The sequence below is a fragment of the Lotus japonicus genome, chromosome 3 (assembly GCF_012489685.1).
Source record: "Lotus japonicus ecotype B-129 chromosome 3, LjGifu_v1.2".
Lineage (NCBI taxonomy): Eukaryota > Viridiplantae > Streptophyta > Magnoliopsida > Fabales > Fabaceae > Lotus > Lotus japonicus.
The window spans coordinates 15,003,561-15,031,485 of NC_080043.1; the positions used below are offsets into that span (position 1 = coordinate 15,003,561).

The 27,925-nt window shown below is 33.7% G+C and overlaps 1 protein-coding gene across 3 annotated transcripts; it reads right to left on the reverse strand.

The window, feature by feature from the left end:
• Window positions 1-1,124: 1,124 nt before the first annotated feature.
• On the reverse strand, window positions 1,125-13,559 carry LOC130745427 (protein DETOXIFICATION 43-like). 3 transcript variants are annotated; one of them, XM_057597664.1, is made up of 13 exons: window positions 13,400-13,559; window positions 5,641-5,808; window positions 5,240-5,361; window positions 4,790-5,104; window positions 4,046-4,248; window positions 3,677-3,812; window positions 3,467-3,563; window positions 3,277-3,377; window positions 2,770-2,933; window positions 2,206-2,394; window positions 1,952-2,047; window positions 1,734-1,855; window positions 1,125-1,485 (listed from the first exon to the last, which is right to left on the reverse strand). In XM_057597664.1, the coding sequence occupies exons 2-13, from the start codon at window positions 5,721-5,723 to the stop codon at window positions 1,437-1,439; spliced, it is 1,677 nt and encodes a 558-aa protein (XP_057453647.1). In that variant the 5' UTR covers window positions 5,724-5,808; window positions 13,400-13,559; the 3' UTR covers window positions 1,125-1,436. The 3 variants fall into 3 exon arrangements, with proteins under 3 accessions (XP_057453647.1, XP_057453648.1, XP_057453646.1); XM_057597665.1 differs by having other exon boundaries at window positions 4,046-4,245; window positions 5,641-5,847; XM_057597663.1 differs by having other exon boundaries at window positions 5,641-5,847.
• Window positions 13,560-27,925: the final 14,366 nt, after the last annotated feature.

The window sequence follows — 27,925 nt, forward strand, 5'->3', positions numbered from 1 at the left end:
AAGCAATTGCGAATAGGCAACAAGAACAATATATACAGTCGTGAACCAAGGGCGATGGTGGTCGGAAGGCGCGACCCCAGACTTGAGGGATGACGGTGGTGAGAAGTGTATGACAACACTGTGAGAGAGATGAAACCCTAGAGATCGCTAGGAAACCCAACCCACCACAAATCCGCACGGTTGCCGAAGGTACCTTCTTTATCGCTGCACCGACTTCACCCAAATCTCTCCTTTTCCTCCCCACGCTTTGCAAGAGAACCACGACATCCAGGATGCACCAACACTGCCATCTGGATTGCTAGGGTTTGGACGATCTCTTTCCCCGCAACGTTGTTAGAGTAGAGAACAAATTCACGAGCGTGAACATAGGCGCGAACAAGAATTGAAAGATGGTAGAAGGACGATCAACAATGGCTAGAGGAGGCGCACTATAAACCAAGATTAATATTGAGATAATTTGCTATAAGTAATTTTTGGGTGTGAAAGTTTACTTTAAGTGTAAGAAAAGCTGATTTTGTTCGTGAAAATTGATTTTAAGCGTAAGAAAAATTCATTTTAATCTTCGTCGGACTCGAAATTTACTAAAGTTTTTTTTGGAATATTAAGGAGCAAGGTGCTCAGATAGGTGAGCAGATAGGTGAGCGATAATATGACAATTGTGGAGGATAAAAGACACTTTGACGCTCAAGTCATACAACAAATTATTGAGTTCAGGAAGAGTAATGAGAAAAGTGAGTATTCTAGTTTTGCAACATTCGGTTTTCCTACAAGGCATAACGGAATGACCACGTGACATGGCGGTTTAAACTTTGTTGCAACAACTTGACTAGAGTTCTAGCAACCTAACTGTTGTGGTTAAGTTAGTTGTGGCCCTTGATATCACAACAAGTGAACGGTAATACCTAAGAAACAAAACGGCAATACCGTAGTAATAAAAAGTTATAAATCCACACGGACTTGCTAACTACTAGTGTTTTAATTATTTAAGCGATTCAATTGATTGATTGGTTGGTTGTTTGCTTGAAACTTAAATTGCAAGAGAGGTAAAAGATAAGTTGAAGATGATTGCAAATTTGCAATTATTGGAGAAAGAGCATACATGGACTTGATCGAATTCAAAATGATTGTGAAGAAATTTATTTTTTATATCTAAATGGAGTAAGAGTTTACATACTGACAAGAAGAAGAAGAAGAATCTTCTAAGTACAACAAAATTACAATGAGTAGAGGATACATCAAAGAGAAGAAGAAGAAAAAAAAAGCACAGGTACTGTCAAACTGGAAATACTAGCTAGCACCTATAAATGGAGATATAAGATTATCACATTATTAGGGAGAAGTAATCATGTCTTAAAAAAGACAACTAATCCTAATTGAGTGATATTGTATGTGATGATGCTCAACGATGAAGTTTATTTTATTAGTTGTCATCAAGACTATGATTGGCCTCTGAGAAAACGCCAAGGTCCTGTTCCTGTTCCCATCCTGCAAATGCATTTCACATATTTGTTTAAAAAAATTGTAGAATAGAATTACAAAATCATCAAATCAAAATACCATGAAAAATAATTTTGAAGTCTTTATGAAAATGTTCCAATGTTCAATTTTCATATAGTAATTAATTGGCCAATAATTTTGATCCTATACTTATGCTTATGCAACTTATCAATATAGTTGCTACAAATTAGTGTGAGTATGTTTTAGTTTCTTGCTTTGGACTTGGGAAAATTTACCTCCATATACCAGCAAACATGCGAAGGCTCATATAGATGGTTAGTGCAATCCAGATCCCAATAAAACCTTCACTCCTGTAGAGAAGAAATATTGTAGCAACACTTGCTAATGACACAATGACCTGAAGAAAGAGCATAGGAAATTGCTAAATTATTTTTTGGAAAGAGATGAAACATCATGAGAAGGGCATAGGAGAAAAGGGGTTGTGTAAACTTGCCAAGGAGTATGCAGAATAAGCAAAATCAGATGCCCCATAGTTCACACCATCAAAGACAAAGGCTAGTGAATTGATTGGTTGTGTAGCAGCTACAAACTGGTGGGTGGAATGAAATTAGATTAAGATCACATACAAAAGATAATTGATAATAGGAGAATCTAGTATAAGAGAAACTATATCGCTACTCAGATTAGAAACTCTATCTGATATGTAAATCTCTCGTGTATTAATCTGTTGTTGAACGAGATATGTACCGGGATGCCTGTTCTGATCAAGTGAATAACAAGTACACTTTTGGTAAAGATTCCAGCTCCAAAGAAGAGTCCAACTCCAACTAAAAGAGAGAGTCCCACTCCTAAAACAAAACTCATTTGCAGTGCCCTTGTTGCAGCAGCTGTTACCTTGTCATAGTCTTTCTCAGCAAAGGAGCAGGCTAGAATTGCCTGAGTCAAGGAAACAAATCATATTAGTGATAATTAATTTCTATTTATTATTTTCTCAAAGAAGAGTAATTTGCGAAGTTAACATCCCAATACAACAACAATAACTACAACAACAACAGTAAGTCTAATCTCAAAAAATGAGTTCGGCTATATGGATCCCACTACGCCATTGTGTTCAATAAAAACCATATTTTGAGGGATATTATTGATAATGAGGTCATTTTGATCAATTTCTCCACTTATGCTAGCATAGCCCCAAGTCCAGGGAAAGGAGGAGGGTTGTGTTAGGCCTTCGGCAGCCAGCGTAAAACTAGCCGATGTATTTAATATGCATCAAGTTAACATCCCAATAATGCTAATAAAATGTTTCTGTACCTGTACAGCAACGGCTATGCCATCAGCAAGAAGTGATGATGTCATCCACACCTGAAGGCAGGTTTGGAATGCAGCCATAGGAGTTGCACCTAACCTTGCTGCCAATGAGGCTGACAAGGTCACACAGAATGTCACTGCTATTACTCTGGCCAATAGCAGACCACCTATTGAAATTAAAAACAAATGCCAACATTAGTAGCATATTCGGAAATCCTTATAAAACTGATTCTAGAATCGAAATCAATATTAGACAGAATCTTTTGTAGTAGTTTTGAGGTATCAGAATCAACTTAGAGTAAAAGAAAGCTGATCCAAAGTCCAAACACACTATTAGTGATCAGTGTATGTTTCATTACTATTTAATATTTGCATCTATTCTAGTCTAGGTGACCTATTTTTTATCTTTCTTTTCTATTTTTATTCCTTATATTTCATAGAGGAGAGTGATCTTTCAATAATAATGTAGACTCCTATATCAGCATGCTATTTTAATGCCCTCCATCATACCATTTCTAAGAAACCTGAAAATCTGCAAATCCTTCATGCTTGGGGGTACCAGATCCACTTTTTTCATCAATATAACAAATAAGGCAAATGCCATCACATACCTAAAATGATTAGAATTTGTTAAGTTACAATTTTGAGAGAATAACAAAAATATTTGAACACTATTTGGATAAAATAAAGCAAGACTTACTGAGAGAGCACATGTGAAATGGCTGCACCTCTGATGCCCAAGTTGCAGCGAAATATAAGAATTGGGTCCATAGCCACATTCAATGCATACCCGGAAACTGAATAAAACCACATTCACAAATGAACTAAGTAAGAAAAAATGTTGATGAACTTAAAAATAAAGTATCTCCCATTAAGCTTCATTCCAAGTCAATGGATCATTACAACCTACCAATGACATATAGAGGAGTTGTTGTGTCCTTGAACCCTCTGAAGATTCCTTGCATAGCTAGGGAAAGAAGCACTGCAGGAGCACCTAAGGCTCTCAATCTCAAGTACTTCATTGATGGGATTAGCATAGGAGAACCCTGCACAAAGGAGAACAACTTCAATTGACAAGCAAAAGCCTAAACAAATGTACTCTATTTGATGAAGATGTGTAAATGGGTTTTAAACTGCGGTCAGAGGCCGCAACGTAATGGGTTTAGGAGTCCCCACATCCGCATCGTCTGCAATTCCATAATGCAGCGGGGATCGCAGCCACAACCGTAATTTAAAATGGAGAACTTAAACTTTTAATGATAAAGATAAAGGTACATACAGGTTTCAGACCCATTGCACCTAATAGAGGCTTGGCTGCAAATATGAGGGTTGCAGCTTGAAGGAGGCCAAGGACTGTGCCAAAAAGTAGTGCTGTTGAAGCTGAAGCAATTTGTCTCTTCTGCTTCTTTTCAGATTTTGTCACATTCTTATGCCCATTACTTATAACAGAGGAAGACTTGCTTATAATTGAATTGGCACCTGCTAAGGAAATAAGCCATCATTGAATTCAAATGTCTGAACACAACTAAACTTCCAATGCATTCATTTAATATAAGGTTTTCCACAATGGATGTCCTACTCCTACTTATTGTTAAAGTCCTAAATAAGTCCATATTAAGAGTAAAACAACTCTCACGTCTAAGCTAGCCTTTGAATGTAGAGTTAGGCCTTGCCCAAATTCTAATATAGTATCAGATCATATCATAGATCTATTTATTGAAAATCACCCATATATGGACCATCTGAAATGTTTAGTCCTTCACGCTCCAAATGTTCATCACTGAGCGTGAGGAAAGAGCGTTTATAATGTTTTACATTGACTAGATATATGACTAAATAAGTCCTTAAAACTTATAATGGGTAAAACAACTCTCACGTTTATACTAACTTTTAGGGTAAGATTAGGACTAACCCAAATTCTATTACTCATGCTGTCATGCATAAGAAGCAATGACATACCAACATGGATATTTATACTATAGACATAGAAAAAGCAAGCAAGAAAGGGACAGAGATAAAGTACCATCTCCATTATTTTCCCTTAACTCCTTTGTGTCACCACTTGCAGGCAAAGTTTCTTTTTCTTTTGCAGTTTCACTGTTCCCTTTGGTTGCACCTTTCTCCATGTCTTCAAGCAAATGATCATCAGGCATTACTTCGTTGGACTTGGCCTTCATGTTCTCAGAGAACTGCTTTTCTGCTGCTAACTTGATTTTTTTAATAGTATCTTCCTCAGCCACAAAGGAAGTTGTAATACTAACCAGAGGGAATATGGTAATCCTTGAAGCTTGATTGAACAAAGCAATGGAAACTCCAGCAGCAGCAAGTTCCACCGGTCCTAAACACATGAAAATAAAAAAAATTGAAGCTTCAAAAGTTAGAGTAATGAAAATGAAATGATTTGTAACTAATGCTAAAAAATTAGGCATGTCTCTTTTTTGTGCAAAGCATGATTAGTGATAAGAAAATGTACCCAAATGGCCTATGAATGCTGTGTCTATAAGAGAAGCAATGGGATCAGCAGCAACAGCCAGTGCAGATGGGAATGCAATCCCAAGTATCTCTTTAGCAAGGGAATCCATCTTGAAAATAAGTCTACATTAATTCACATTAATAGAACCAAGCGTTAGTTTTCAGCTTTTCATAAAGTTACATTAAGAGACAATACAACAAGTCTACTGAGTACCTGTTTCGATCCAGACCAAAGAGCACTATTGGAGCTAGTTTTTTTTAGTAGATAAATTTAATAAGTGCTCTTTAGTCTGTTTCCAAACAGGCTTACGATATTCATGTCATATATTTCTAGTCTTCATGAGCCTGGTCCTCCAAGAAACAGGGATGAGGATAAGGTAATAAGAAGACAAATGGGGTTACCTTGCATCTTTGAAGAAAACTGAGAGAGGTAGTTTCCACTTATTGTTCTTGGATGCATTGTTTGAGATACCATTCTCCTCCATGATATCTTAAATCTTACAGACAAGAACCCAAGAAGAAGAGTATGCAAGGGAAATTCCCTTTGAGGATGATCCAAATCTCACCAAGCTGCCAAATTTTGGGTTTGAGGTTGTTCAATGTTTTGCACTATCAAAATAAAGAAGAAACAAGTATGATATTGATGATCATGAAATAAAAACAAACTTGGCACTCTCACACATTAGAATATGTGCTACCTTTCTTGCATGAAAATGTCACAAAGGAAGTATGTATTTATAGTAGTCATTGAACATATCAAGAACCAGGTATCAATCCAAGTGTGGCAGATATCAGTGGATAGTGAAAAAGCAGCAGACAAGAGTAGGTTAAGTAATTTTGTCTCTTTCATATGCTTACATATGCTAATTTTACGCTTAAGAATCATATTTTTACTACTAAGTTTTATTTACAATTAATTTACCGAGAAATTCTTTTAATTTGTGAACAATTTTTATTAGTCCATAGTAAACAAAACTGTTTACATATGTAATTGATCACCTTCCTCTAGACCCTGCCTATTAAGAAATCATATTCAGCTGCACTGTTTTGAAAAATGGGTTGGCAGGACATAGAGGAACGTGAGAAATTGTAGTGCAAAAACCATCCCCAGTTCCACACACCCCTGATAAGCAACTGAAATTCTGTATCATGATTGAACAAAACAAGAATAACAAGTATTGTTTATTTCTTAAAATCATGAAATCCGGCAATGAGAAGAAGACGATTCTTTTTTCTTTCCCCAGTTGAATCTGAAAACTAGTTAGAATAGCAATAGCACCATCTCCCATCACTGTCGTCTACTGAATGGAATCCATGCAAATCCAGGAGAGTGACATTTAATAGACAACTTGGTCTACCCGGATAAAAAAAATACAGTTCACAAATTAAAACAATTTATGTGTAAATTAGTTTTAACACATAAAAAGCATATCATAAATAACACGTACTAAATACTAGTTATAAAAATATGGTTCATACGTCGACGTAGACCAATTTTCTTGAACCGCCCTTATTAGATAATAGAAAGTTAAATATACTCTACTCAATAACAACTTAGTGCAAAATCACATGTGTATATTTATATGAGTTTAATGGATATGCACTTGACAGTGTAAAATAGTTTTACACAGACATCCAATTGAATTCCGCCAAATCAGAAAATATCTTATTCTTTTAATTAAAATTAAAGTCAAATGTAATTATCTCTCCTATGTGGCATGCTTTAATTGGATGACTGTGTAAAACTATTTTACACTGTAAGTGCATATCCATTAAACTCTATTTATATATCTTAGTTATGAAGACGAATTGGAAGAATTACCATACTGTTTTGATTAGTTTATTATTTTGTTTTGACTTTTTGTATCTAGCAAAAATGAATGAAAATAGAATTGATGTTGAAATTAATGAAGCTGCAAGGCAAGTTAGTACATGGGCAACATTTCTAAATCATTCATATCGAATGGTTCAGTTAAGTATGCAAAAGTACCCCTTGCACTTCTTTGATGAGTCAATATGACAGATTTGAAATGTTTGCTGTTAGTAAAATTAGTAAATTAGTCATCTTCATGGTTCCAACTCGGGACCCTTCACCCTCCAATCTCTTATGTTTCCTATATCTTACCACTTAAACTAACCTTATATATAAAAAAAATACGGTTGAAAAATATATGATCAATTAATGTGTTAAAATTGAAACAGAGTTCATGTATGCACCTTCTCGAGAGCCTTAATAGTTTTGTAATAGTAACTAATAAATTAACTTCAATAAAAAGAAGATGAAAGATCAACGGAAATTAAGCACATTGACTGAATCTAGCTAACTTGAAAATCACATACATGAAATACAGAGCCGGCTTTTAATAAACGTATACTACGTAAAGAAACAGAGCAGAATGAATGAACAACAAACTAAACAAACCAATTCCTTCCATGAATGATGCTTTGTTTATATACTACGTTAACGCTACCACAAAAAAACAAAAGAATAGATCACAAATATTTAAAATGCTTTATTCATCGCTAACTTTTGTTGCTAATTCATCTTTTTTTTTTCACTATGTCATATATCCAAAACTTGTGATGGCTAGATTGCATTTGTATGTAAGGAGTACATTAATAGAATAATGTTTCATTCACACTTTTCTTGGAGGTGGAATGAAGAAAGAAACAAGAAGAAAATGAAAAGTAAGAAAGAGAAAGAATAAGATTTGATAGATGATAATATAAGAAAGATAGAAATGATGCTCGGTGAAAATGAAATGTTTTGAAAATAATGTGTGTATATATCATTGTTGACATCGATATTTCCCCTCTTCCATAAAACAAATCCCCCATTTTTAGAGTGAAATTACGAAATTACCCTTAATTTATGCTTTAATTTTCAAAAAATGCCTTTCCCGGCTTTCGCTTTTTCGACAATGCACCCCCACCCCATCTCATTTGAAGCTTCTCTTTATCTCCTCATCGCAAACAACCTCCAAATCAAGCTCGGGAAATGCGAAAGTAAGAAAAACTTCAAACTTGATACCCATGGCCACCCCTTTAAAGCTTTAACCCAACCCCACTTGTTTTCCTCTTCGACCTCTCAACAGCGAGCTATGGTTGCATGAAGTGGTTCTTGTAAGAATATAATATAAAATCATTCATGTGGCCTTACCCAACAACTTAAAGTTTTTGGGATAATTGGTTGTTTGACATGGTATCAAAGCCTCTATAAATTAGGGGTCTGATCCTTACTCTCATCACTTTCTAATTAAAAAGTAGAATTTAAGAACATGGTAGGAGGATATGTGTATTTATCCACACTTCAAGCCCAAATGACTCTTACGTGAGAAGGCGTGTTAGAATATAATATAAAACATTTCATGTCTTCTCTCATATTACTTCTCATATTTGAAGCAAATTGTGCTTCTCTCCAAATGCTTCTCAAATCTGAAGAAAATAGTGTTTTTCTCTTCAGATTTGAAAAAACCGTGCTTTTCTCTCTAAGAGCATCTCCAATGCATAGTTGCTGGTTGGGTTGCTTAAAAACTATTTCGGTGGGTCCAGACTGACACATAGGATTTAAGCAACCCAAGCAGAATTCGCTCAAACCACGGTTGCTTAGTTTACTTTTAGTTGGGTCCCATTATACCTCTTATATTTATATTATTTCAAGGTAATGACACTATACAAGTACATGAATGAAAGAGAAAATATGATTTTTTTAGTCAAAAAGTAAGGAGAGAGAAAATAAACAATCGTTGCTTAAATAAGCAACCGTTGCTTAAATTTAAGCAACCCAACTGCCACGTCATGTTGCTCTAGTGGTGCTTCAAAATAAGCAACGTTGCTTAAGTTGCCAACTGGATTTAAGCAACCCCCATTGGAGATGCTCTAAGATATGAAGCAATGCGCATTGTATTCGTCATCTTCTACTGATCAATTCATCTTCTTCTTTTGGTTACTCCGCAATTCTTCTAAATTTACCTTCACCTATTATTCTAATTAGTTTTGAACTCTCCTCTTGGTTTGAATCTCCACCAAATTAGATCCACATGAGTAATAATACTTGATGTCGCATGAAATGGAGTGGGTTCTGAATCTACATTAGAGTGAGTTTTGAATATGAAGCAGGAGGAGGAAGTAGAGGGAGGAAGAGAATTCATAAGAAGGGGACATTTTTTTGATAAGTGCAAAAGGGAAAGAAAGGAAATGGGTGGAGTGCAATTTAGTAAATCTAACTTTTTAATTTTAACCATTCATATATTTAATTTAATTAATATGTCTATGGTGAATAAATGGTATGCAACGATATCCCAACTTAAAATAAAATGCACCATAGCGTTCACCATTCAAACTAGACAAGTAAAGAGGCAAATATGCATGTTGTATTCTTTTTAGTAATTTAAAAATATTACGGAATGAGAAAAGAAAAGAAATATTTAAAGTTGAAGAAGATACATACATACGTGTAAACATGAAAAGCAACCGTACATATTTTTTGGAATCAACAAGCGTACATTAAACCACACGAAATAGAACATCGTTTAATGTTGTCGTTCCGTTATTGGCGGCCACTCCAATCGCGTCGTACAAAGTCGGTGAGTAGTATATATATCGTGCATGTTTCAGTTACCATGAACCCCAAAAATTTAGGATCATGGATGCTCTCGAATCTCGATATATATATATATAACAACTTAAAATATACTCCCTCCGTTCCTATATATAAGTCACAAATAACTAAATCTCTTAGATTAAGAAAAGTAGTTACTAGTAATAAATTTGTAAAAAAAATGATTTACTTTCCTAGATTACCCTTATTTACTTTCCTATGATTTTCTCTCTCCAAGTTAATACTTCTAAAGTTTATCATCTCTTTCATATTAAATATGAGGGTGAACTTGGAAAAAATTATTTAATGCTTCCTAGATATTAGAAAGTGACTTATATTTTGTAACAAGATTTTTTCAAAAAATGTGACTTATAATAGGGAACGGAGGGAGTACATAATTTTAGCTCTAGTTTTGTAAATAAGATGTTCAAAAAAAAGTTAGCTACTTTCGAGTCAGTTCGAATACTCGTACGAAAATAGAATAAAAAGTGCATCAAAATATATTTTTTTATTTTCATAATTTTTCAAGATATGGAAATAAGCTCTTTTAAGGTCTCCATGGCCCCTTTGGCAGGACCTCCATAAAAGGCACCAACCCCCAATTGTCATTTGTCACCCAAGCCATAGCATGCCAGCATGAAGTTTAAACGAATACCAAAAGCATTGTCTTGGTAAAAAAAATGTATATTGCACTTGTGGTCTCTCTATTAAAATGTGATTTTGGTTGTTTTATAATTTTATAGTAACTTTAGTCTCTCATTTTCAAATTTGGTCTCTGATTTTTTTTTTAAATGTGATCCTTGAATTTTTTTTAATCAAATTAAGTCATTTTGCTCAATTTTGACTGGTCAACCGTCCAATGGTAAGCTTAGTCAGCAGATGGTTTCCACATGAATTTTTTCGCATCAATTTTAGTCACTGAAAAAATTTAAAATCATATTTTCAGTCACTCATTCCCACCACCACACTACTCTACCTTCTTTACCAACCTCCTTCATCCTTTGCCCATGATTTTTCCAGACCACAACCTTTAACCAATTTTTTTTCCCACACTCCTCTACCTCCTTCATTCCCTTCATGTTTCACTTCCTTCTCGGTCCATAATTAGCAAATTAAGAAAAGTTCTTTTACAGCAATTTATATGATTATCGTAAATATACATGGATGTAATTCTCATCCGCAGTTAAAATTTGCTGGTTATATTCTTAAAAAATTAAATTAAGGAAGAAGAGGATGAAGATGAAAGAGGAAGAGGATGAAGCATGCAAGTGCCCATAAACTTAAAGAAACAAGAATTTCATCATTTGGATGAGCATTGAAGAAAAAAGAAGACGAAAGTGGAAGAGGAAGAAGACGGTGGTGGAAGAAGAGAGACTAAAATTATGATTTAAAATTTTACAGGAACTAAAATTGATCTGAAATAGTCTACGTGGACACCATGTGCTGACTAGGCTCGCCACTGGACCATTTACCGGTCAAAATTGTGGAAAAGAACTTAATTTGATAAAAAATATTTCAACGATTACATTTTAATTGTTTTTACTAGGGACTCAATTTGATTCCCAGTACAATCTCAGGGACAAAAGACATATTTAAGCTTTCTATTTACATAAAGTCTTAAATTATACTTTTCTAATTGAAGTATTTTGAAATCAGTTTGATCCAATCATTTTGAATTTTCTTCCAGTTAAAACCCAACAACAAAAATATTATGTTTCACCTAAAATTGAAAAATCCTTCAAATTTTCTTCGTTTTTCACTAAATTCTTATATATAGAATTTCAAATTTATATTATAACTTAAATTCATCTTTTTTTGAACGTATCTTAAATTCATCTTAAACCCTACTTTATTGGAGTACCCGGATCCTCTCCAGCCCAAAATCATGTCCAGCATCTACGACTCATTTATAGCCATAGATCAACATAATTAAAGGTTGAGATTTGTTGAGGTGAAAAAGTAATTTAAACACTAAATTTTTTTAAGAGTGGTATACATTGTTGGACTCTCCAGCAGCTGGAGAGGATCCAAATCCCAAAATGAATACTTAAGTATATTTGGTAGAACAAAATTGACAAAGGGACCAATTTTTGTTTAAAAAAATTTACAAGTATTCAATTGGCTCGCTCGAAAAATACTATAGTGACCAAAAGCACACAAATTTCAAACTAGAGGGACTGAAAATGCAATTCAGAAAAAAATATTTAGTTTTTTTGGTTACAAGAGGAAGTCATGTTGATTATTTCCTAATATTTAGTTTAATAAAATACTCTATTTTATTTTCATGTAAAATTATGAAGTTGTAATTTCACTTTTAAAGATTATGGTTTCTTAGGAGATTAGTCTCTCTCACATATTAGTTCAGAAAAAATAATACTTGTTTTTTTGTTAGATTAATTTTGCCACTAAGTGTGGACTTTTGTACAAGGATTTAAATTGCTCAATACAACTATGGTAATTTTAATTTCTCTAAGTCAAAAAACAGACATGATTTTTAACATAACTTTTCCTATTGGGGTTATAATAAGTTTGTTTAATCCATTTTAAAGTATGTGGTTAGCTATTTTTTATGAGCATGGAAAAAGCGTACGCATTATTCTCCGCATTATGTGGTTAGCTGTTTGTCAGGATTGTGGGATGTTTGGCGAAGAAAGAAATGTGAGAGAGAAAGGTAATCTATTATGTATGGATAGTAATATTATAAGAAAAGATGATATGGGTAAGATTAATTTCTTTTACGAAGGGTTGGTCTGGTGCTAATTTTAAAGATGAGAGTGTAAGTTTAAATTCTGGAAAAAATATTTATTGGGAGAAAAATACAATCGTTTTTCAAACGGGTAGTGATATCCGTTAAAGAAAAAAAAAAGATAATTTTCTTTAGCTGCACAGAATACTTTTTATAAAGAAAGTGGGTGGGTCAGTTGAATAGAGCTAGAAAGCTCTCAATGATTTGAATAGGATTGAAATGTTGAGGCAGAGTTTTGTCCCATTAGGCATTAGCATTGTCCACATTTCCTGTGGACAGAACTCTTTAGCTGATGTTCCTAGCACCACTCTTGTTTCAATGAAGTCTTGCTGGTGCTTTGAAAAATATACTTAATTTGCATTCTTAGAGATCAATTTGGACATTACATAATGAACGCAAGGAAAAGATAAAAAAATAAAATTAAAAGGAAATGTAGGTGTAATAACCTAGGTTAGGAAAGTAATGAGTCTGGTTTCTGAGTGGTTTGATGGTTTGAAGAATGTATCCAACCAACAGGTCCTCAAATCAAAATTGGTAGAACCATAGACTAGGAAAGTAATATGTGTTAGCAATTTTTTTTTATATAATATTAATATCAGTGCAAAAGGCAATTAAGCTAATCGATTAGCTTGGTAAAGCTTCCTTTGTTGGAATAAAACAAGGACATATAAGCGAAATGAAGTGCAAGAAATGAAATGAACTTGTCAACTAGAAACAAAGATATAAATACATATTAACCACCAGCTGAAATGAAAATTGCAATTAAGTTCAGGCAAACATTGAAAAGTGTTTCCAAATGGAAGTAATTAACATACCTGAACTGCTCTTAATGCTTGATCCTTGAACTGGAGAGTGAGTGCAAGTTGGTGATCACCAATTAATTAGCCTTTTGATCACCAGCTCTTAGATCCTTCTTTAACTCACTCACTCCCTCAGGAATTGGTTATAACTCTGAACACTCTTGTTAACAAAACCATCACGCACCACTCTGCTTTTATAAGTACCCTTTGCCTTGCCCCACTCCAACTGAATCTCTATCTTCTTACGTATTTGAAAGATTAGTTATTAACACTAGTGGGGCAAAAAGTATGAGCGTGAGAGGGAAAAGCCTTTTGACACATTATTTTGAGGTGGAGTTAATGGAGAAAGATAAAAAGGGTAAAATAATCTTCTGTAAGATTGACATGTCCTCAATAGTTTTCAATTTGAAGATGTTAATTGGGTAATCAAAGAGTCACTAATTAATGTTATGTTTACATGTACACCATTTTCACTTACACCTATGGTCGTAAAGAAAGAAAAAAAAAAGAGAAATAAGTGATGTGATCATAATAAAAGAGAAACATGAAAAGAGAAAAGAGATGAAGTAGTGGATTAATTTAGGAAATTTTGATTGTAGAGAATTGAGATGCGAAACTGAGATGACAAATAGTTTTGTAAACTTAAAATCAGTTTTTTTCAGATGAAGAGACTACAACATTTTTTACTTTTTGCGGCATTTCAAATGTGTAGTCATAGATACGAAAATGTTTTCTAAACTTTACATAACAGTTTTTGACAGTCTAATGTTCCAGCATTATCTATTCCATCCGCTATAGATTTACAGTTTCTCATACTCTATGACAACACTATGAAAAAATGTAACTTATTGTGTTAAATAAACAACAATTATCACGTAGTATCTAATCTCTATTGCAAAATACAAAATATTTATTTAGCATTGTGAAAACTTGTGTTGCCCAAAACGAACCCTTTTATGGCAACAAACATAAATTGGTTCTTGATGCATCTTTAAGCAACAGTTTTTGCTCGTTACATAAATTAGTGTTACCAAAAGCAGAAAATGATGTAGCTTTGAGAAAAGAATAAAAACAGTTTGAACCAATGTTTTGCAAAGATGAAAAACATGTGACTTGAATACTAAAAATAAAAATAAAAACAGAAAATATATGGAATGTTTTAGGACTTTAGTTTTAAAAAGAATTGTTTTCATAAACTGTTTTTAAATATAATTTATATCAAACAAGTTTTTTTTTCTTCTATCTTTTAAAATCCAAGCTATTATACAAAACACTAATCAAACGCACCTAAGTGTGAAATATCAAAGGAATAAAAATTATTCTCTCACACTTTATATATACTATGTGGAGAGGAACACTTGTGGAAAAATTTCCACACCCAATTGGGGAACGAAAATAAATTTGAGAAATGGAAGTAGAAATTAAGAAAAGAGAAAAGTAAATTAAGATGAGAGGAAGTGAGGTTTTGAGTTTTGACAAGTAGTTATGATATCAAAAAAGAGATGTAACATGGAAAAAGGATGAGAGAAAAGAGAGTGTGGAAAAATTCTTGTTATAGATATAAAGGAAAGAGATAGATAAAAAACCAAAGATAAATGAAGAAAAAATTAATATGATCATTAATATCATGAAAAAGGAAAGGTCAGATATGTTTACCCCATCCTTAACTATGAAATTGAAGTTTATTTTGGCATATGAAAATAAGTAGATTTTGTGGTAAGCAATTTACCCTTTAGTATGAGCACCTGGAGCTAGGGGTGTAAGTGGATTCAACCCGATCCGTGAATCCGATCAAACCGATCCGAACTGAACGCATTATAGTGGGTTGTATTAGATCATCGGTTCGGTTCAGATTTTTTTTATTGCATCCGATTACTATCGGTTTGAGTATCAGATTTGAGGATTAAAAACCGATCAATCCGAACCAACCCAATGAGTTGAGAATTGTTATTTACATTTAGCCTAAACACTCCAACCCGTTACATTGCCTATTTATATTTGCATTGGAGATGTTGGTTTTATTTGAATCATATAGATTATGTCATTATTGAATGTTTTGTTTTTTAATTTGAAAATGTTGGATTTTTCAATATTTTTATAAAAAAAAATTCACATTTTTAGAATATTTTTCGTGCAAATTTCTAAATAATTTTTTTTTATTCACAATCCGACCATCCGATCCGAACCAATCAAATTGAGATCGGTTCGGTTTAGTTCGGGTTTAGAAGCAAAAATTAAGAAATACGAATCAATCCAAACCGAACATGTTTGATTGGTTCGGACATTTAAACATCTTAAATCCGAACCAATTCGGTCCGATTACACCCCTACCTGGAGCAAGAGAAGTAGGCAATGCTTCTAGACCGGATTCCTCCTTTTGTTTGATGTACACTATTATTTTTTGTTGTTGTTACTTACATGTATTTTCTAGGAGAGTCAATCTTTATGATTTTTTTTTTATTTACAAGACTCAAATCTGATACTATACGTAAAAAAAATTAAATATGTATCAAGTTGAACCAATCACTCAAGATCCACTGTTACTGATTGATATGATAAGCTGTAAGCTCATGTATATTATATTGTGTTACTTTAGGCTACAAATATAATTGTGGTTCTTATCATTCGGTGGAGATTAAATTAAAGCAAGCGTGTGCCCTTGTGGGCTACGTGGGGCTTCCATTAAGCTCCAATATCCCAAATCTAGGAAAATAAAAAATTTGTGCGACCTAACTTTTTCTGCTTTGAATATTTATATCTCTTCCTTTTACATTAATGAGAGTACGTGTGGTGTGGGATAATTGCTTGTTTTTCATTAGTCTGGGTGCAACACTAGCTACTTGTATTTGACTATACCATACCATCAGTACTCTTTAAAGTGTAAAACAACTGTTTTGTATTATTTGTTGTCTCATTCGACATCTTTCACTAAATTACTCAAACACTCATCATAACATATTCTTGGGGAAAACTTAAGTACAGTAGTATCATTAGTGCAGTTAGTACTGTTCTCCAATAAAAAAATAACACATGGAATAATTAAGCACACACCATTAACTTTCTCATAGTTCCTCTTCCCCATTTTTCACTGTAACACGTTCCCATGGAAGATTACAGTTTATCTTCTCTCCTTATCTTTTGGTGGCTTTTACTTCATTTACCAAAAAAGGAAAATTGTCTCTCTTCCTACTCAGGAAATCCAACGCACAAATTATGAAAGAGGATCAAGCATGAATCCTATCTTCTAAGTTTCAGGAGAGAGAATTTTAGGAATTGAAGAAATTGGACATAACAACAGAGAGCTTTTTCACATAGAGGCAAGTTTGACAAGAGTTAGGATGTTATGAAATTGCAATGAAGTTGATCTTGTGAAATTGGTCCTCATTGATTCTGTAATTCACCATATCCTTGAAGTCTTATCCCCACATCGACATGAAATCCTTGCTCTGCACCACAACAGTGTCGATGGTGCAACATGAAATTGGTCCTCATTGATTCGTTATCCATGCTCTTCCCCCAACAGTCTCATACTCATTTTGCAGTCGAAGAGCGGCGGGTCTCACGTGCTGAAGTTGGGGAAGAGGGGGAGGCGTGTTTTTTTTCCCAAGATCTGATGCTTAAAATGAATTTCCAGGTGTTATTTTTTTTATTGGAGAACAGTACCAACTGTACCAATGGTACTGTACTTAAGTTTTCCCCATTCTTATGATCTTGAAACCTGCGTATTTCCTTTGTAAGCCGTACATAGGTAATGGACACAGAAACTTGTTTGGCTATGGCTGAGTATGTATGAGTTTCTTTTTTTTTTTTAATATAAAAAATGGCATGTGGCTTGTTCTTAGGATTACGAGTTTACCCATTACTACAAATAGTAGTAGGCTTAATTGCAGTTTTCGTCCCTGATGTTTACCTCTTGTGCAATTTTGACCCCCTTTGTTCTGATTGCGCGATTTAGACCATCTATGTTTCAAATTGTTAAAATTGGGCCCCTCCGTCACATTGCCGTCCAATTTTTAACGGGACTACTATTCTCACCCCTATTTTTACTAATTACACCATCCACACATAATTAAAAAATTATAAAAAAGAAAAAGAAATCAGAAGGTTCATCTTCTTCTCTTCTCCTCAACCTTCATCATCTTCTTCTTTTCTCCTCCTCACCCAACCACCACCACCATTCTCCTCACCACCCAACCACCACCACCACTCTTCTTCTCCTCCCCACCGACAACCCCACCACCCAACCACCACTGTCATTCGTCCTCTTCTCCCCTTCCCCCACCACTGACTCGACCCCAACCTCCACCCAGAACCACATCACTGCCACCGACCACCACCACCACTCTTCTTCTCCTCCCCACCGACAACCCCCCAACCCAACCCACAAATTGCAAACCCAAAACCCCAACATCTTTGATCTTCATCCCCATCTACAAGCAAACAACAACAACAAAATATCCATAACAAATCAATAAATCAAACAAAGAAAACCCATAAAACCCCAGAAAATCTAGATTAGAACCCAAAAAATCCAGATTGAGAAAACCCATGACCACCAAGATTTCAGAGGAACGAAGAAGAGAAGGTCTGATTTAGATTCAATCTCTGAAGATGGGACATGATGTTGCAACGAAGATGAAGAGGTGGGAGGGTTGAATCGATCTCTGGGTTGAAAGAAGGTGAAAAGGTGGGTGAGAAGAGTGAGTGGGTTGGGTTGGAGAAGATGAAGGTGGGTGGCGGCGGCTGGTGGCTGTGGGTGGCGGGGTGGATTGGGGAAGATGAAGGTGGGGTGGCTGCTGGTAGCTGTGGGGTGCGTTGGGGAAGATGAAGGGGGGTGGGGGCCGTGGTGGTGGGGTGGGTGGTGGCGGTGAGTGGGGGTGGTGGCTGGTAGAAGGTGGGGGAGGTGAAGTTGAAGAAGGGGTTGTGGGTGGGGTTGGTGGTGGGTGGTTGGTGGTTGGTGATTGGTGGAGTTTTGAGTGTGAGAGAGAGGGGGAAGAAGATGAAGGGGTGAGGGTAAAATAAAAAATTTATGATTTACATTTAACTAGTGTTCTTTACCCGTGCGTTGCACGGCGATTAAATTTATTGTAAAGATGAATCAGTAGTAATGTGTTTTAACTTAGTTTAGACTCTTTTCAGTAAGTATAAAAGATATGGAACCGAACATATGTTACAAACATGTAGAAGAATGGACCACAATAAATATATTAATTTGATGAGGTTGTAAATACCTCACAGTGTCAACACTTGAATAGTAATAAAAATCAAGTTTTTAAGTAATGCATTACATGGAAATTGAAATAAGATAAACATAACAATGACAGCAACATGAACCCTTATTCGAAATTGTAGTCCATGATTAATGATAAATTCTTCATAACCGAGCTTGTTGTCAATAAAGCATATTTGAGCTATAGAACCTAGAAAGGAAAAAAAATTATTAGTGTAATAATCAGTAACCAATACAAATATAAACTGTGTATAATTTGAAAGTATTAAACAAACCTTATAGAAACGTCAATACACCTTCAAATTAGATGATCAATAAATTGTTTGATATCTTTTTATGCTGTAAAATAATAAAGAGAATAACCATATCCGTTTTCCTATTTCTAAAATTTAAATTGAAATTAATTGTAAGATAAATAAACACTTACATGTCAAATATTATCGAAGACTTCTTGATACACTACGTTGCGTGTAGTGTTAGATACAACTCTTTCGTCATCTATGATGAGCATCTTCAACCCTTTTCTAGATTTAACTCTAGAAAGTGCAACATATAGCTGCTCGTGAGTAAAGACAGGCCTTGGCAAATATAGTCCAACATGAGATAAATATTGCCTCTGACTTTTTTTATAGTCATTGCAAAACATAAAGTAACAGGGAATTGTCAGCGCTGGAATTTGAATGGAATGTCAGAATTAGATGAAGTTAAGCTCATCCTTGGAATAAATGTTGTTTCTCCCATCTTGTTTCTATTTAAAACAGTAGCAACAATTATATATTTAGTCAAAGCATTGACTATCATTCGAGTGTCATTACACAACCCTGTAGCTTGGTCTATGTTTCGAATGAGCATGATAGGGACATCAACTTTCAGTTTAATTGCATGGTTTGGAATTCCAGAGCATTTGAAATCATTTAAGAATTCCTTGCAGCTTCGTCTGACTTGCACGGAGTATCACAACTCGAATATTCTGTTTCATCACCAGGAATCATTGCTAACATAAAGTTGTTGATTTCCTCTACACTTTCAAGTGTTGGTGCAGGGATCGCTCTTTCTTGAAGGTAAACCTGAAGGTAATCTCCTTAAACGGCAATACATTATTAAGATCACAGAAGCTTCAGCTTCTCCACCCACTGCCTATCTTCGCATACTTCTTACTTCGAGGAATGATTACATTACACATTACCTCTGAACCAGAACTCCTAATGAAAATCCAACTTTGAACACCCGCTTGAATAAGGTATTGCTTAACCCTTTTAGGAGCATGCTACATATAACAGAAAAAGAATGGAAGTTAATACATTAACAAAAAAGAATTCGTGCAAACTGTCAAAGTTAGATATATTGATTTGAATGTAACTTTAAACACACCAGCATGTAGCCCTTAGCTTGACATGTGCTAAGGGTGTGAGTCCATATTAATTCATATTGTCCATTGAATTCTGGAATGAGCACGGGCTCAGGATTTAGCCCTTCATTCTGATGATCTAGTAACCCAACGTCTGCAATAGGCCCCTCTTGAGAAACGTCGTCAACCGAAACATCATTCATGCCAGGATTGTCAACATGCAAATGGCTTTTCGAATGTTCAGTGTTGAGATAGAGAACTTCTTTATCCAGATAATCTTTTACATGGAAATGGAAGACAAAGTCACCAACATACCGGAGAGAGAAAAGACAATCTTCTTCAATCTTGTAGAAGTCACGCAACGCATAAAATCCTTCTGTCAGTTTAGGATCCGAAGGATTCATGTTGTATACAACAACATGAGTATTCCCAACAGGGTCGATCAACGTCCATTGGTCTCTGAGCTCATCCTTGAAATTACGCACAAAATTTTTCGAAATAACTCAGTGAAGCTGCATAAGTAAAATAAAAGAGAAGGTTAATTATTTAGATACGATAAGGGGAGGAAAATTCATAGGAGTTGTGATTATAAACATACCCGCCACTTGTAACTTAGGATAGGAACTCAACGCTTGTAGTTCAGCCATAGATAGTCTTCAATATTTTTCATGGTGTGTGAATTTTTTAGCAGACCAGAGAAGGTTAGAAATATGTCAGGGGAAAAGCAATTTAGACCGTATATAAGGGAAAAAGTGATAAATAAATTAGGTAATGATGGAAAGAAAGCAATTTATTATCTTCCATATTATTTTCTTAATTACATCATAGAACCAAAATTGAGTATATTTTATTTAAAAATTAATTGTATCATTTGTTTGCATTCAAACGTTTATTAGGAGCAAAAAATTCCATGATCTTAAAGATTTTCATTTAAAATTAAACGTGGGCCTATCATTCCCATAAATTTAGTATTGTTTAGTTATTAAATGATAAATTAAGTAAACAAACATGGATCTCAACCCAAAATAAGGATTAAAAAAATCAAATTACTTGACTTCGGTTGAGACCAATAAAAACTGTTTACTTTTCCTAATATATCCCACATGAAATTGAAGACATATTGTGTAAATGAATTGACAAAAAATGTATCAGTTGTTGCATATTTTCCATTTAAATAAGGGACAACTATTAATTTAATGTGCATTTAAGGTTGATTGAGGTAGGGTTAAAAGTATAAGGAACATTTTAAATAATTATACGTAGATATTTAATTTTTTGCCAACTTATTAAACATTCCTTATCAAAATTCATTATAATTTTTTTCCATAAGTAAGAATCACCCATTAAAATATGAGACAAAACGTAATTAAATCTTAAGATTTTATTCAGTTTTTCTTGCAATTTTTGTTGATACTATTAATTATTTGACATTTATGAAAATATGTTTTGGCAAATATTGCCATCATTCCTTTTTTTAAAACTTGATGGAAATAACGATGTGCATTTTGGTTTTAATCATTCCTTATTTTAAATCTCTGTCAATTTAGCGGTTATGGGTTTTGGGAAAAAATGGAGGAATTAATTCAGTTTGCTCTATTTCCTTCAATTTTTCCGTTTTTTTTAATTAGAAATAAATCAAGCAGAGATTAGTTTTAAAAAAAAACCTTAATCCATTTATTTTATAAAATATAACTAATACGAAATTGGTGTTTAATTAAGGAAATACTGGTTAATTAGATAAAATCTCACATTTAATAACCAAATTATTTTATTATGGGTTGGAATCAATCAAACATTAATGCCCAAAGTATTTTCCCTGAATTAAAGCTGGTTTAGGCAAGGAATAGCAAAGTTTGATAAGTTAAGCCAATGTACACATTCGGTACTTAATATTCTTTAGGTGCCAATTTTTTTAAAAAATACTCCAACTTCTAAATTGGTCCTTTTTAACTTATGCCAATATGCACATTAGGTCCGTTTTAAAATTATGATAGGTTCTTTAAGGAGTTTGGTGGAGTTTAGCCATATAAAAATTAAAAACCAAAAACCAAAGAAATTTAAGCAAAGAAATTATGATAGGTTCTTTGATTAGGGAATGATGACGGGAATGTTTCAATTAAATAAGGAATGTTTCAAAAAAAAATGGAATTCTTTCTAAAAACCATAAAGAAAATTCAGTGAACTTCATTTAAAAATATCCGTTCTAAAAACCATAATGAAAATTCAGTTTAAAAAACATTTCAAATTTCTTATGCCTAATCTTTAAATGGCAATATCATCATTCAAATAGCTTTAAATAATGGGCCTCCATAAAGATTACATAATTCAAAATGGGCTTAAACTATATTGGTCCAAAACAATAATACGATGACACTTGTCAAGGAAAGAGGGGGCTAGGTGAGAGTCATTCCTGGAGTGCCAAATCATGGAGGTGGGGCTCACAACCTTCCTCTTTTCTAAAGTACTAGCGTTTTTACCCCGTGCGTTGCACGGCGAATATTGATCTCATTACTTAGGCACATATTAATGAATTAAGATATGAAAAAAATGAGCATTCAACCAAACAAAATCACAATGAGTGTCACAAAACTTGCAAAATTTAACAAAAACTTAATATATATTTAATCCTAAATATTTGTTCTCGAGAATTAGCAAAAGTGGTAAGAGAAAAGAGACATAAGAGTTGGAGGAGAATGAAGAGTTAGCAAAAATTATTGAATTAAATTATTTTTTTTATGCAAAATGTTTTACCCTGTGGAAGTTTTTTACCATGTAAGTGTGGGTTCTCCTGGCTCCTTCGTTGTTGTTTTGGGTATGGTGGTTTTGGGGTTTCTGTTAGGGTTTTCTATATGGTTTCGGCTTTTGACGATGCTGGGTATTCGCGACGGCTGAGCATGTGGATTGAAGCTTTTGTGGTGGCAAGTTGGTGTGGGTTTTTGGGTTGGCCAACTACTATGCTTAGTGGGTTTGTCAAGGGCGTTGAGGCTACGGTTCCCTTCTGATCTCAATATTTGTCTTCTTGCGGTGGTGATGGTCTAGCAGCGCTCTAGGAGCTGGTCGGCGGGTTGCTAGGTTCTTGTTTGCTTCTAGTTTTTATTTAATTTTATGCTTATATATATAAAATTATGTTTTTCAAATCATATTTTCACTTTCAATTTATCATACCATGACTTTATATTTACTCTTAATTTTTTTAAAAATTACTTAAGTAATATGAAAAATCATTTTTATATTAGTTTTCATATGAAAAATAAGTATTTTTGGTAATTACAATATAGTACTTCTGTACATTTTCATTTTAGAAAACTGCAGAATAAGAAACCACTGGACCATCGTGTCCTTCCGCAATATACTGTAAAAATTGTTGAGCGAAATCTTCCCATAGTGTACACCGCAAGTTTCACTTCCGCTGGAATTTAATCGCTAGATTAAATAGATAGTTATTAAATTTGAAAAATAAAAAAAGAGTTTAAATTATATTACTTACTCTAGAGAATGCAAATCAACAACAATATATTACTTACTAACTGTAGTATCTCCTTTTTTGTATACCAATGACATCCGCATCAAAATTTTGAAATTTGTGATCTTTATATTTAATTAAAAATATAAATACGTTTAAAACATACAGATCAATTTCTCATCCTCTTTAGGATTTCACAATATAGAAGGATATGGTGCAAACGTGAACCCGTAAAAGAGAATTTTTCCACTGTCTATAGGTTTCATTGCGGTTTGCAACTTGAAGTACAACCTGCATGAAGAGTGCAAGATTTATACTTGTAGTTATTGATAATGACGTTGAGTATGACAATTTCGTAGCACATCCCCTCTTTTAAGGTCGACTCGAATTTTGAAACGTGCATGCTCTATACTGTACATTGAATTTTGTCACCCTATTAAATGTAGAAGTTTTTTTTTCGTGTAAAAAGAATTTACTAAAATTGAATATCTACTCATGAATCAATGAGATCATGACATTTTTTAATTAATTTTAAAAAAAAGTAAACGTAACCCCATTAATTTTTTTATGTATAGATTGAATATTGATTTCATTTTTTCTAAAAAAAAAACGTGTTTTTAAAATTTAAAGCTGATTTGAAAATAATGGAAAATAATTTAAACATGATTTAGGAAAAAAAAAACTTTCAATTTAAAGTGCATGTAAAATAAATGTAAAAGTATAATTCAATCAATAATTTATTCATTTTCCGATGTACAAAAAAAAAATCAATAATTTATTCAGGTCAACGTCATTAATTTCTTTCAACAAAAAAAAAAATCATCATAAATTCTGACTGAAAGTTTGCATTAATTACTAATATTTAATATCAATTTTAAATTTTAAATTTTAAAATCAAATCTCTATATTATTTTTACATTTTTTAAAATAATGAAAACATTATCTAAAATTGAATATCTACTCCTTAATCTATGAGATCATGACTTTTTTTTAATTCATTTAAAAAAAAGGAAACGTAAAAATCCCATTATTTTTTTATGTTTGGATTGAATATGATGACAACAAAGAAACTGATATCATAATCAATAATGCCCAATACTACTGAAGTAATCACAATCTAAAGGGAATAAAAATTATAAGAATTTATCAAATCGAACTTGAATTAGAAACTCACCACTCACGCACAACACTCCATGAACATTACTTTTTTTTTATCCAATCAAATTTGAAGCTTAATTAAAGTAACATACCCATTGATAAAATAAAGGGGCACCTTGAATGTCGAAAATGTTAATGTGAACATTCTCCTTGACCATGACTTCTTGAACTGCATAACATAATCCAAAGGTTTTCAAGTCAGAAAAATACAACAACAAAAAATGTAATGGACCGTGATAACCATCATAACAAAAAATTTACAACAAAATCTATCAGAAAGTAAGGGGGATAACCTCAAATGTTGTTTTCACTCTTGAAGAATCTTACATATAAACTCATAGCTCCAATTACAATCTGCAATAAGAGTACCATAGGTCACAGATCAATGTAAAGCAACACAATACAATTCTATCATCATTGTGCATTGAACTTGAATTCAATTCATAAAAAAATAGATAAGTGTGAACAGATTGCAGTTTAGAATTTCAAAGTTCATGTAGGCTAAAAGATTTCAATATTTATAAATTAAAATAAGAGATAAAGATGTATAAAACTGAATAACATTTCTCATTCGAGGGAAGCACAACAAAATTTGTGCTTTTAATACAAATAGAGAGAAAAATAAGAGAGAAGGAAAGTTTACCTATCAATGGCTCTCATTTCTGCAATGAAGATCAAGAAGTTCTAAAAAGTTTGAATATTTTGGTGCTTTTCATTGATATGAAAGATACATTATATAATGTTACAACAAATCTCTCCAATTGTTAAATACAATCAATATGGTCAATACAACCAGTATTTGAATTTGAAATATACATAAAGGAGTGTAATGTTTTTGCATATATCACGGAAAGCAATCAAGAGTGAAGAATGCTCACATATTATGAGAGAGCAAGTCAATGATATAAATCCTTCTTAATTTGTTGCTCATCTAATGGAGAGAATCATGTGATCTGATATTAATCATCATTCTATATTGCTACAGTTATAGAATGAAACTGTAAAAAAATATTGCTTCCATGGATTGAGTAATATATGTTGTAAATAAATATCAAGTAAGGATTGAAATTGAATTAAAAAAAATCAGCTATTAATGAAATTTATTATGATCATTAAATAAGTTATCAATGATGGATCTCAAAACAAAAGTCCAAGAAAAATGGGGTTGCAATGAGGTAGTCTGAATAAATGAGAGGTTGACACTTGTCATTTAATGAGGGGGGTTGGGTGAGAGTAAGCCATGAAATGCCAAGTGTTCTAAGTGGGTCTCACAATGATGTTCTTTTCTATAGTATATAGATGATAAAATAGAAATAATAATTTTTTATTTTTTTATCTCTGAAGGAGGGGTGCAAATAGTAAATGAAGGAGGTGAAAATAGCATTGTCGTTAGCAATTAGACGGTTGACTAACAGAGGGGCCCAATTTTAACAATTTGAAACATAGATGGTCTAAATCGCGCAATCAGAACAAAGGGGGCCAAAATTGCACAAGAGGTAAACATCAGGGACGAAAACTGCAATTAAGCCATAGTAGTAAGTATTTTATTTTTATTAAGATTAATTATTCACAACATAAACACTGCCACACTCCTGTTTTTTCTATACTTCCTCTTTTTTTACATTACTTCTCTTTACATGGTATAAAGAGCATTTCTGATCGCTGACTTGTGCCATCACTATTCCGTTGTTGAGTTCCTCAAAACTTGAAACTCAGTCCTGTTTCCATTTACTTATTGCAATCAATCACCACTATGTGTGAACCCATGTGCCACAACTCACCTCCACCCGTCCTCTTCCTCTCCTCTGCGCATGTCATTCCGATAAATCAAGTTATATACAAGCCTTTGATACTCTAAAAAGAGAGTAGAAGTCTAACAAATGATGATGTTCTGCTTGCTGTAAGATCAAGTTTTGATCTAGTAGTACAACTCTATGTTTTGATGATTACATGTTAACTATTATGTATGAATAATTATGGCACTCTAACGTTGTTTTCTGAGTGTTCTATTGACAGGCCATGGCTCTGGTCTTATTTCACATAATTCAGAAGCACAATGCTCAAAGAGTAACATCTGCAACGCTTTCACACGTACTATGTTCAATCTGAACAGTAGATCAAGCTTCAGAAGATCTGAAGATCATAAAGCTCTGATATGGATTCAACTCACTAGAAGCTCTGAAGGATCAGAAGCTCTAAAGGATCAGAAGCTGAGTAGTGAAGATTCTGAAGTCCAAGAATAAGCTGGCTCTAAAGACCAAATACTTCTCCTCTGAGTCCAGAAGCAGAAGATACAAAGGTCAGAGGATCCAAGCTTCCTTCTGACTCTGATCACCAAACTTCACAAGTTCCAATATGAAGCATCACTCTGATCAGAAGTCAACTAGGATAAAGGTCATGTCACTATCCAAAGTACAAAAGCAATTGTACCATTCCTGACGACCTTACCTAACTTATTCAGCCACAGCAGAACCTGGAAAACCCAGATCTGCCCTCCAACGGTAGCATTCCATGCAAACTTCCAAACCTAATTCCTTGGAGTATATAAAGAGGCTGAAGATGAAAGATGCTGTTTTGAAGAAACCTTGTTGAAGTTCACGCGAAAATCAAATATTCCTTCAAAGCAATCTTTCTTCACATTGTACTAATTGTGTTTAATATTAGCTTTCTAAGAAGCATTTCTGTGTAAACCCAAACCTTCAAACAGTTGTTTGATTTTCCTTAAGGAGACTAAGGTTGGTCGGATCCTTGAGAAGACTAAGAGAGTGAATCTTAGTGATAGCTAAGTCAGTGTATTGTTAGTCACTTCGCAGGTAGCAAGTGCAGTTGTAACAAACTCTGATTAGTGGATACCTACAAGGAAGAAATCACCTTAACGGGTGGACTGGATTAGCTTGAGGGATTTATCAAGTGAACCAGGATAAAATCATTGTGTGCTTTCCTTAACTCTTATCTTAGCACTTTTATCTTTGGTGTTTGAAGAGATTTGTTTAAATCTCAAGTGGATCGAGTTTTAGATTTAAAACGCTATTCAAACCCCCCATTTCTATCGTTTTTCATACCTTCACTTGGGTACAAGCCCGAGAAAAGCTCATACAAAAATAGTAGAAGTCTAGCAATTGATGACGTTCCGCTTATGTACAAACCCAGGCAAAGAAAGCTGAGTCGTCAAAATCCTTGTTGTTTTTGCATGTTCATCTAAAAAAATATTCATACATTCCTATTTATTTTTCATTTCATTTCCACTTTCTTTCTCTTTTTAGTCACTCTTTTTACTCTTATATTCATTCATGTATAGCCAAGGGTGGCCCAAGCAAGGGCTTTAGGCCCCCCAAAAAAATT

Bases quoted from the DNA above. Each gene is read 5' to 3' on its own strand.
- LOC130745427 (XM_057597664.1), bottom strand. From the start codon at position 5,723: ATGGAGGAGAATGGTATCTCAAACAATGCATCCAAGAACAATAAGTGG. The intron at 2,395-2,769 runs GTACAGAAACAT...TCCTTGACTCAG, and splicing joins GCATAGCCGTTGCTGTACAG to GCAATTCTAGCCTGCTCCTT. The intron at 1,856-1,951 runs GCAAGTTTACAC...CTCTTTCTTCAG, and splicing joins CTTATTCTGCATACTCCTTG to GTCATTGTGTCATTAGCAAG.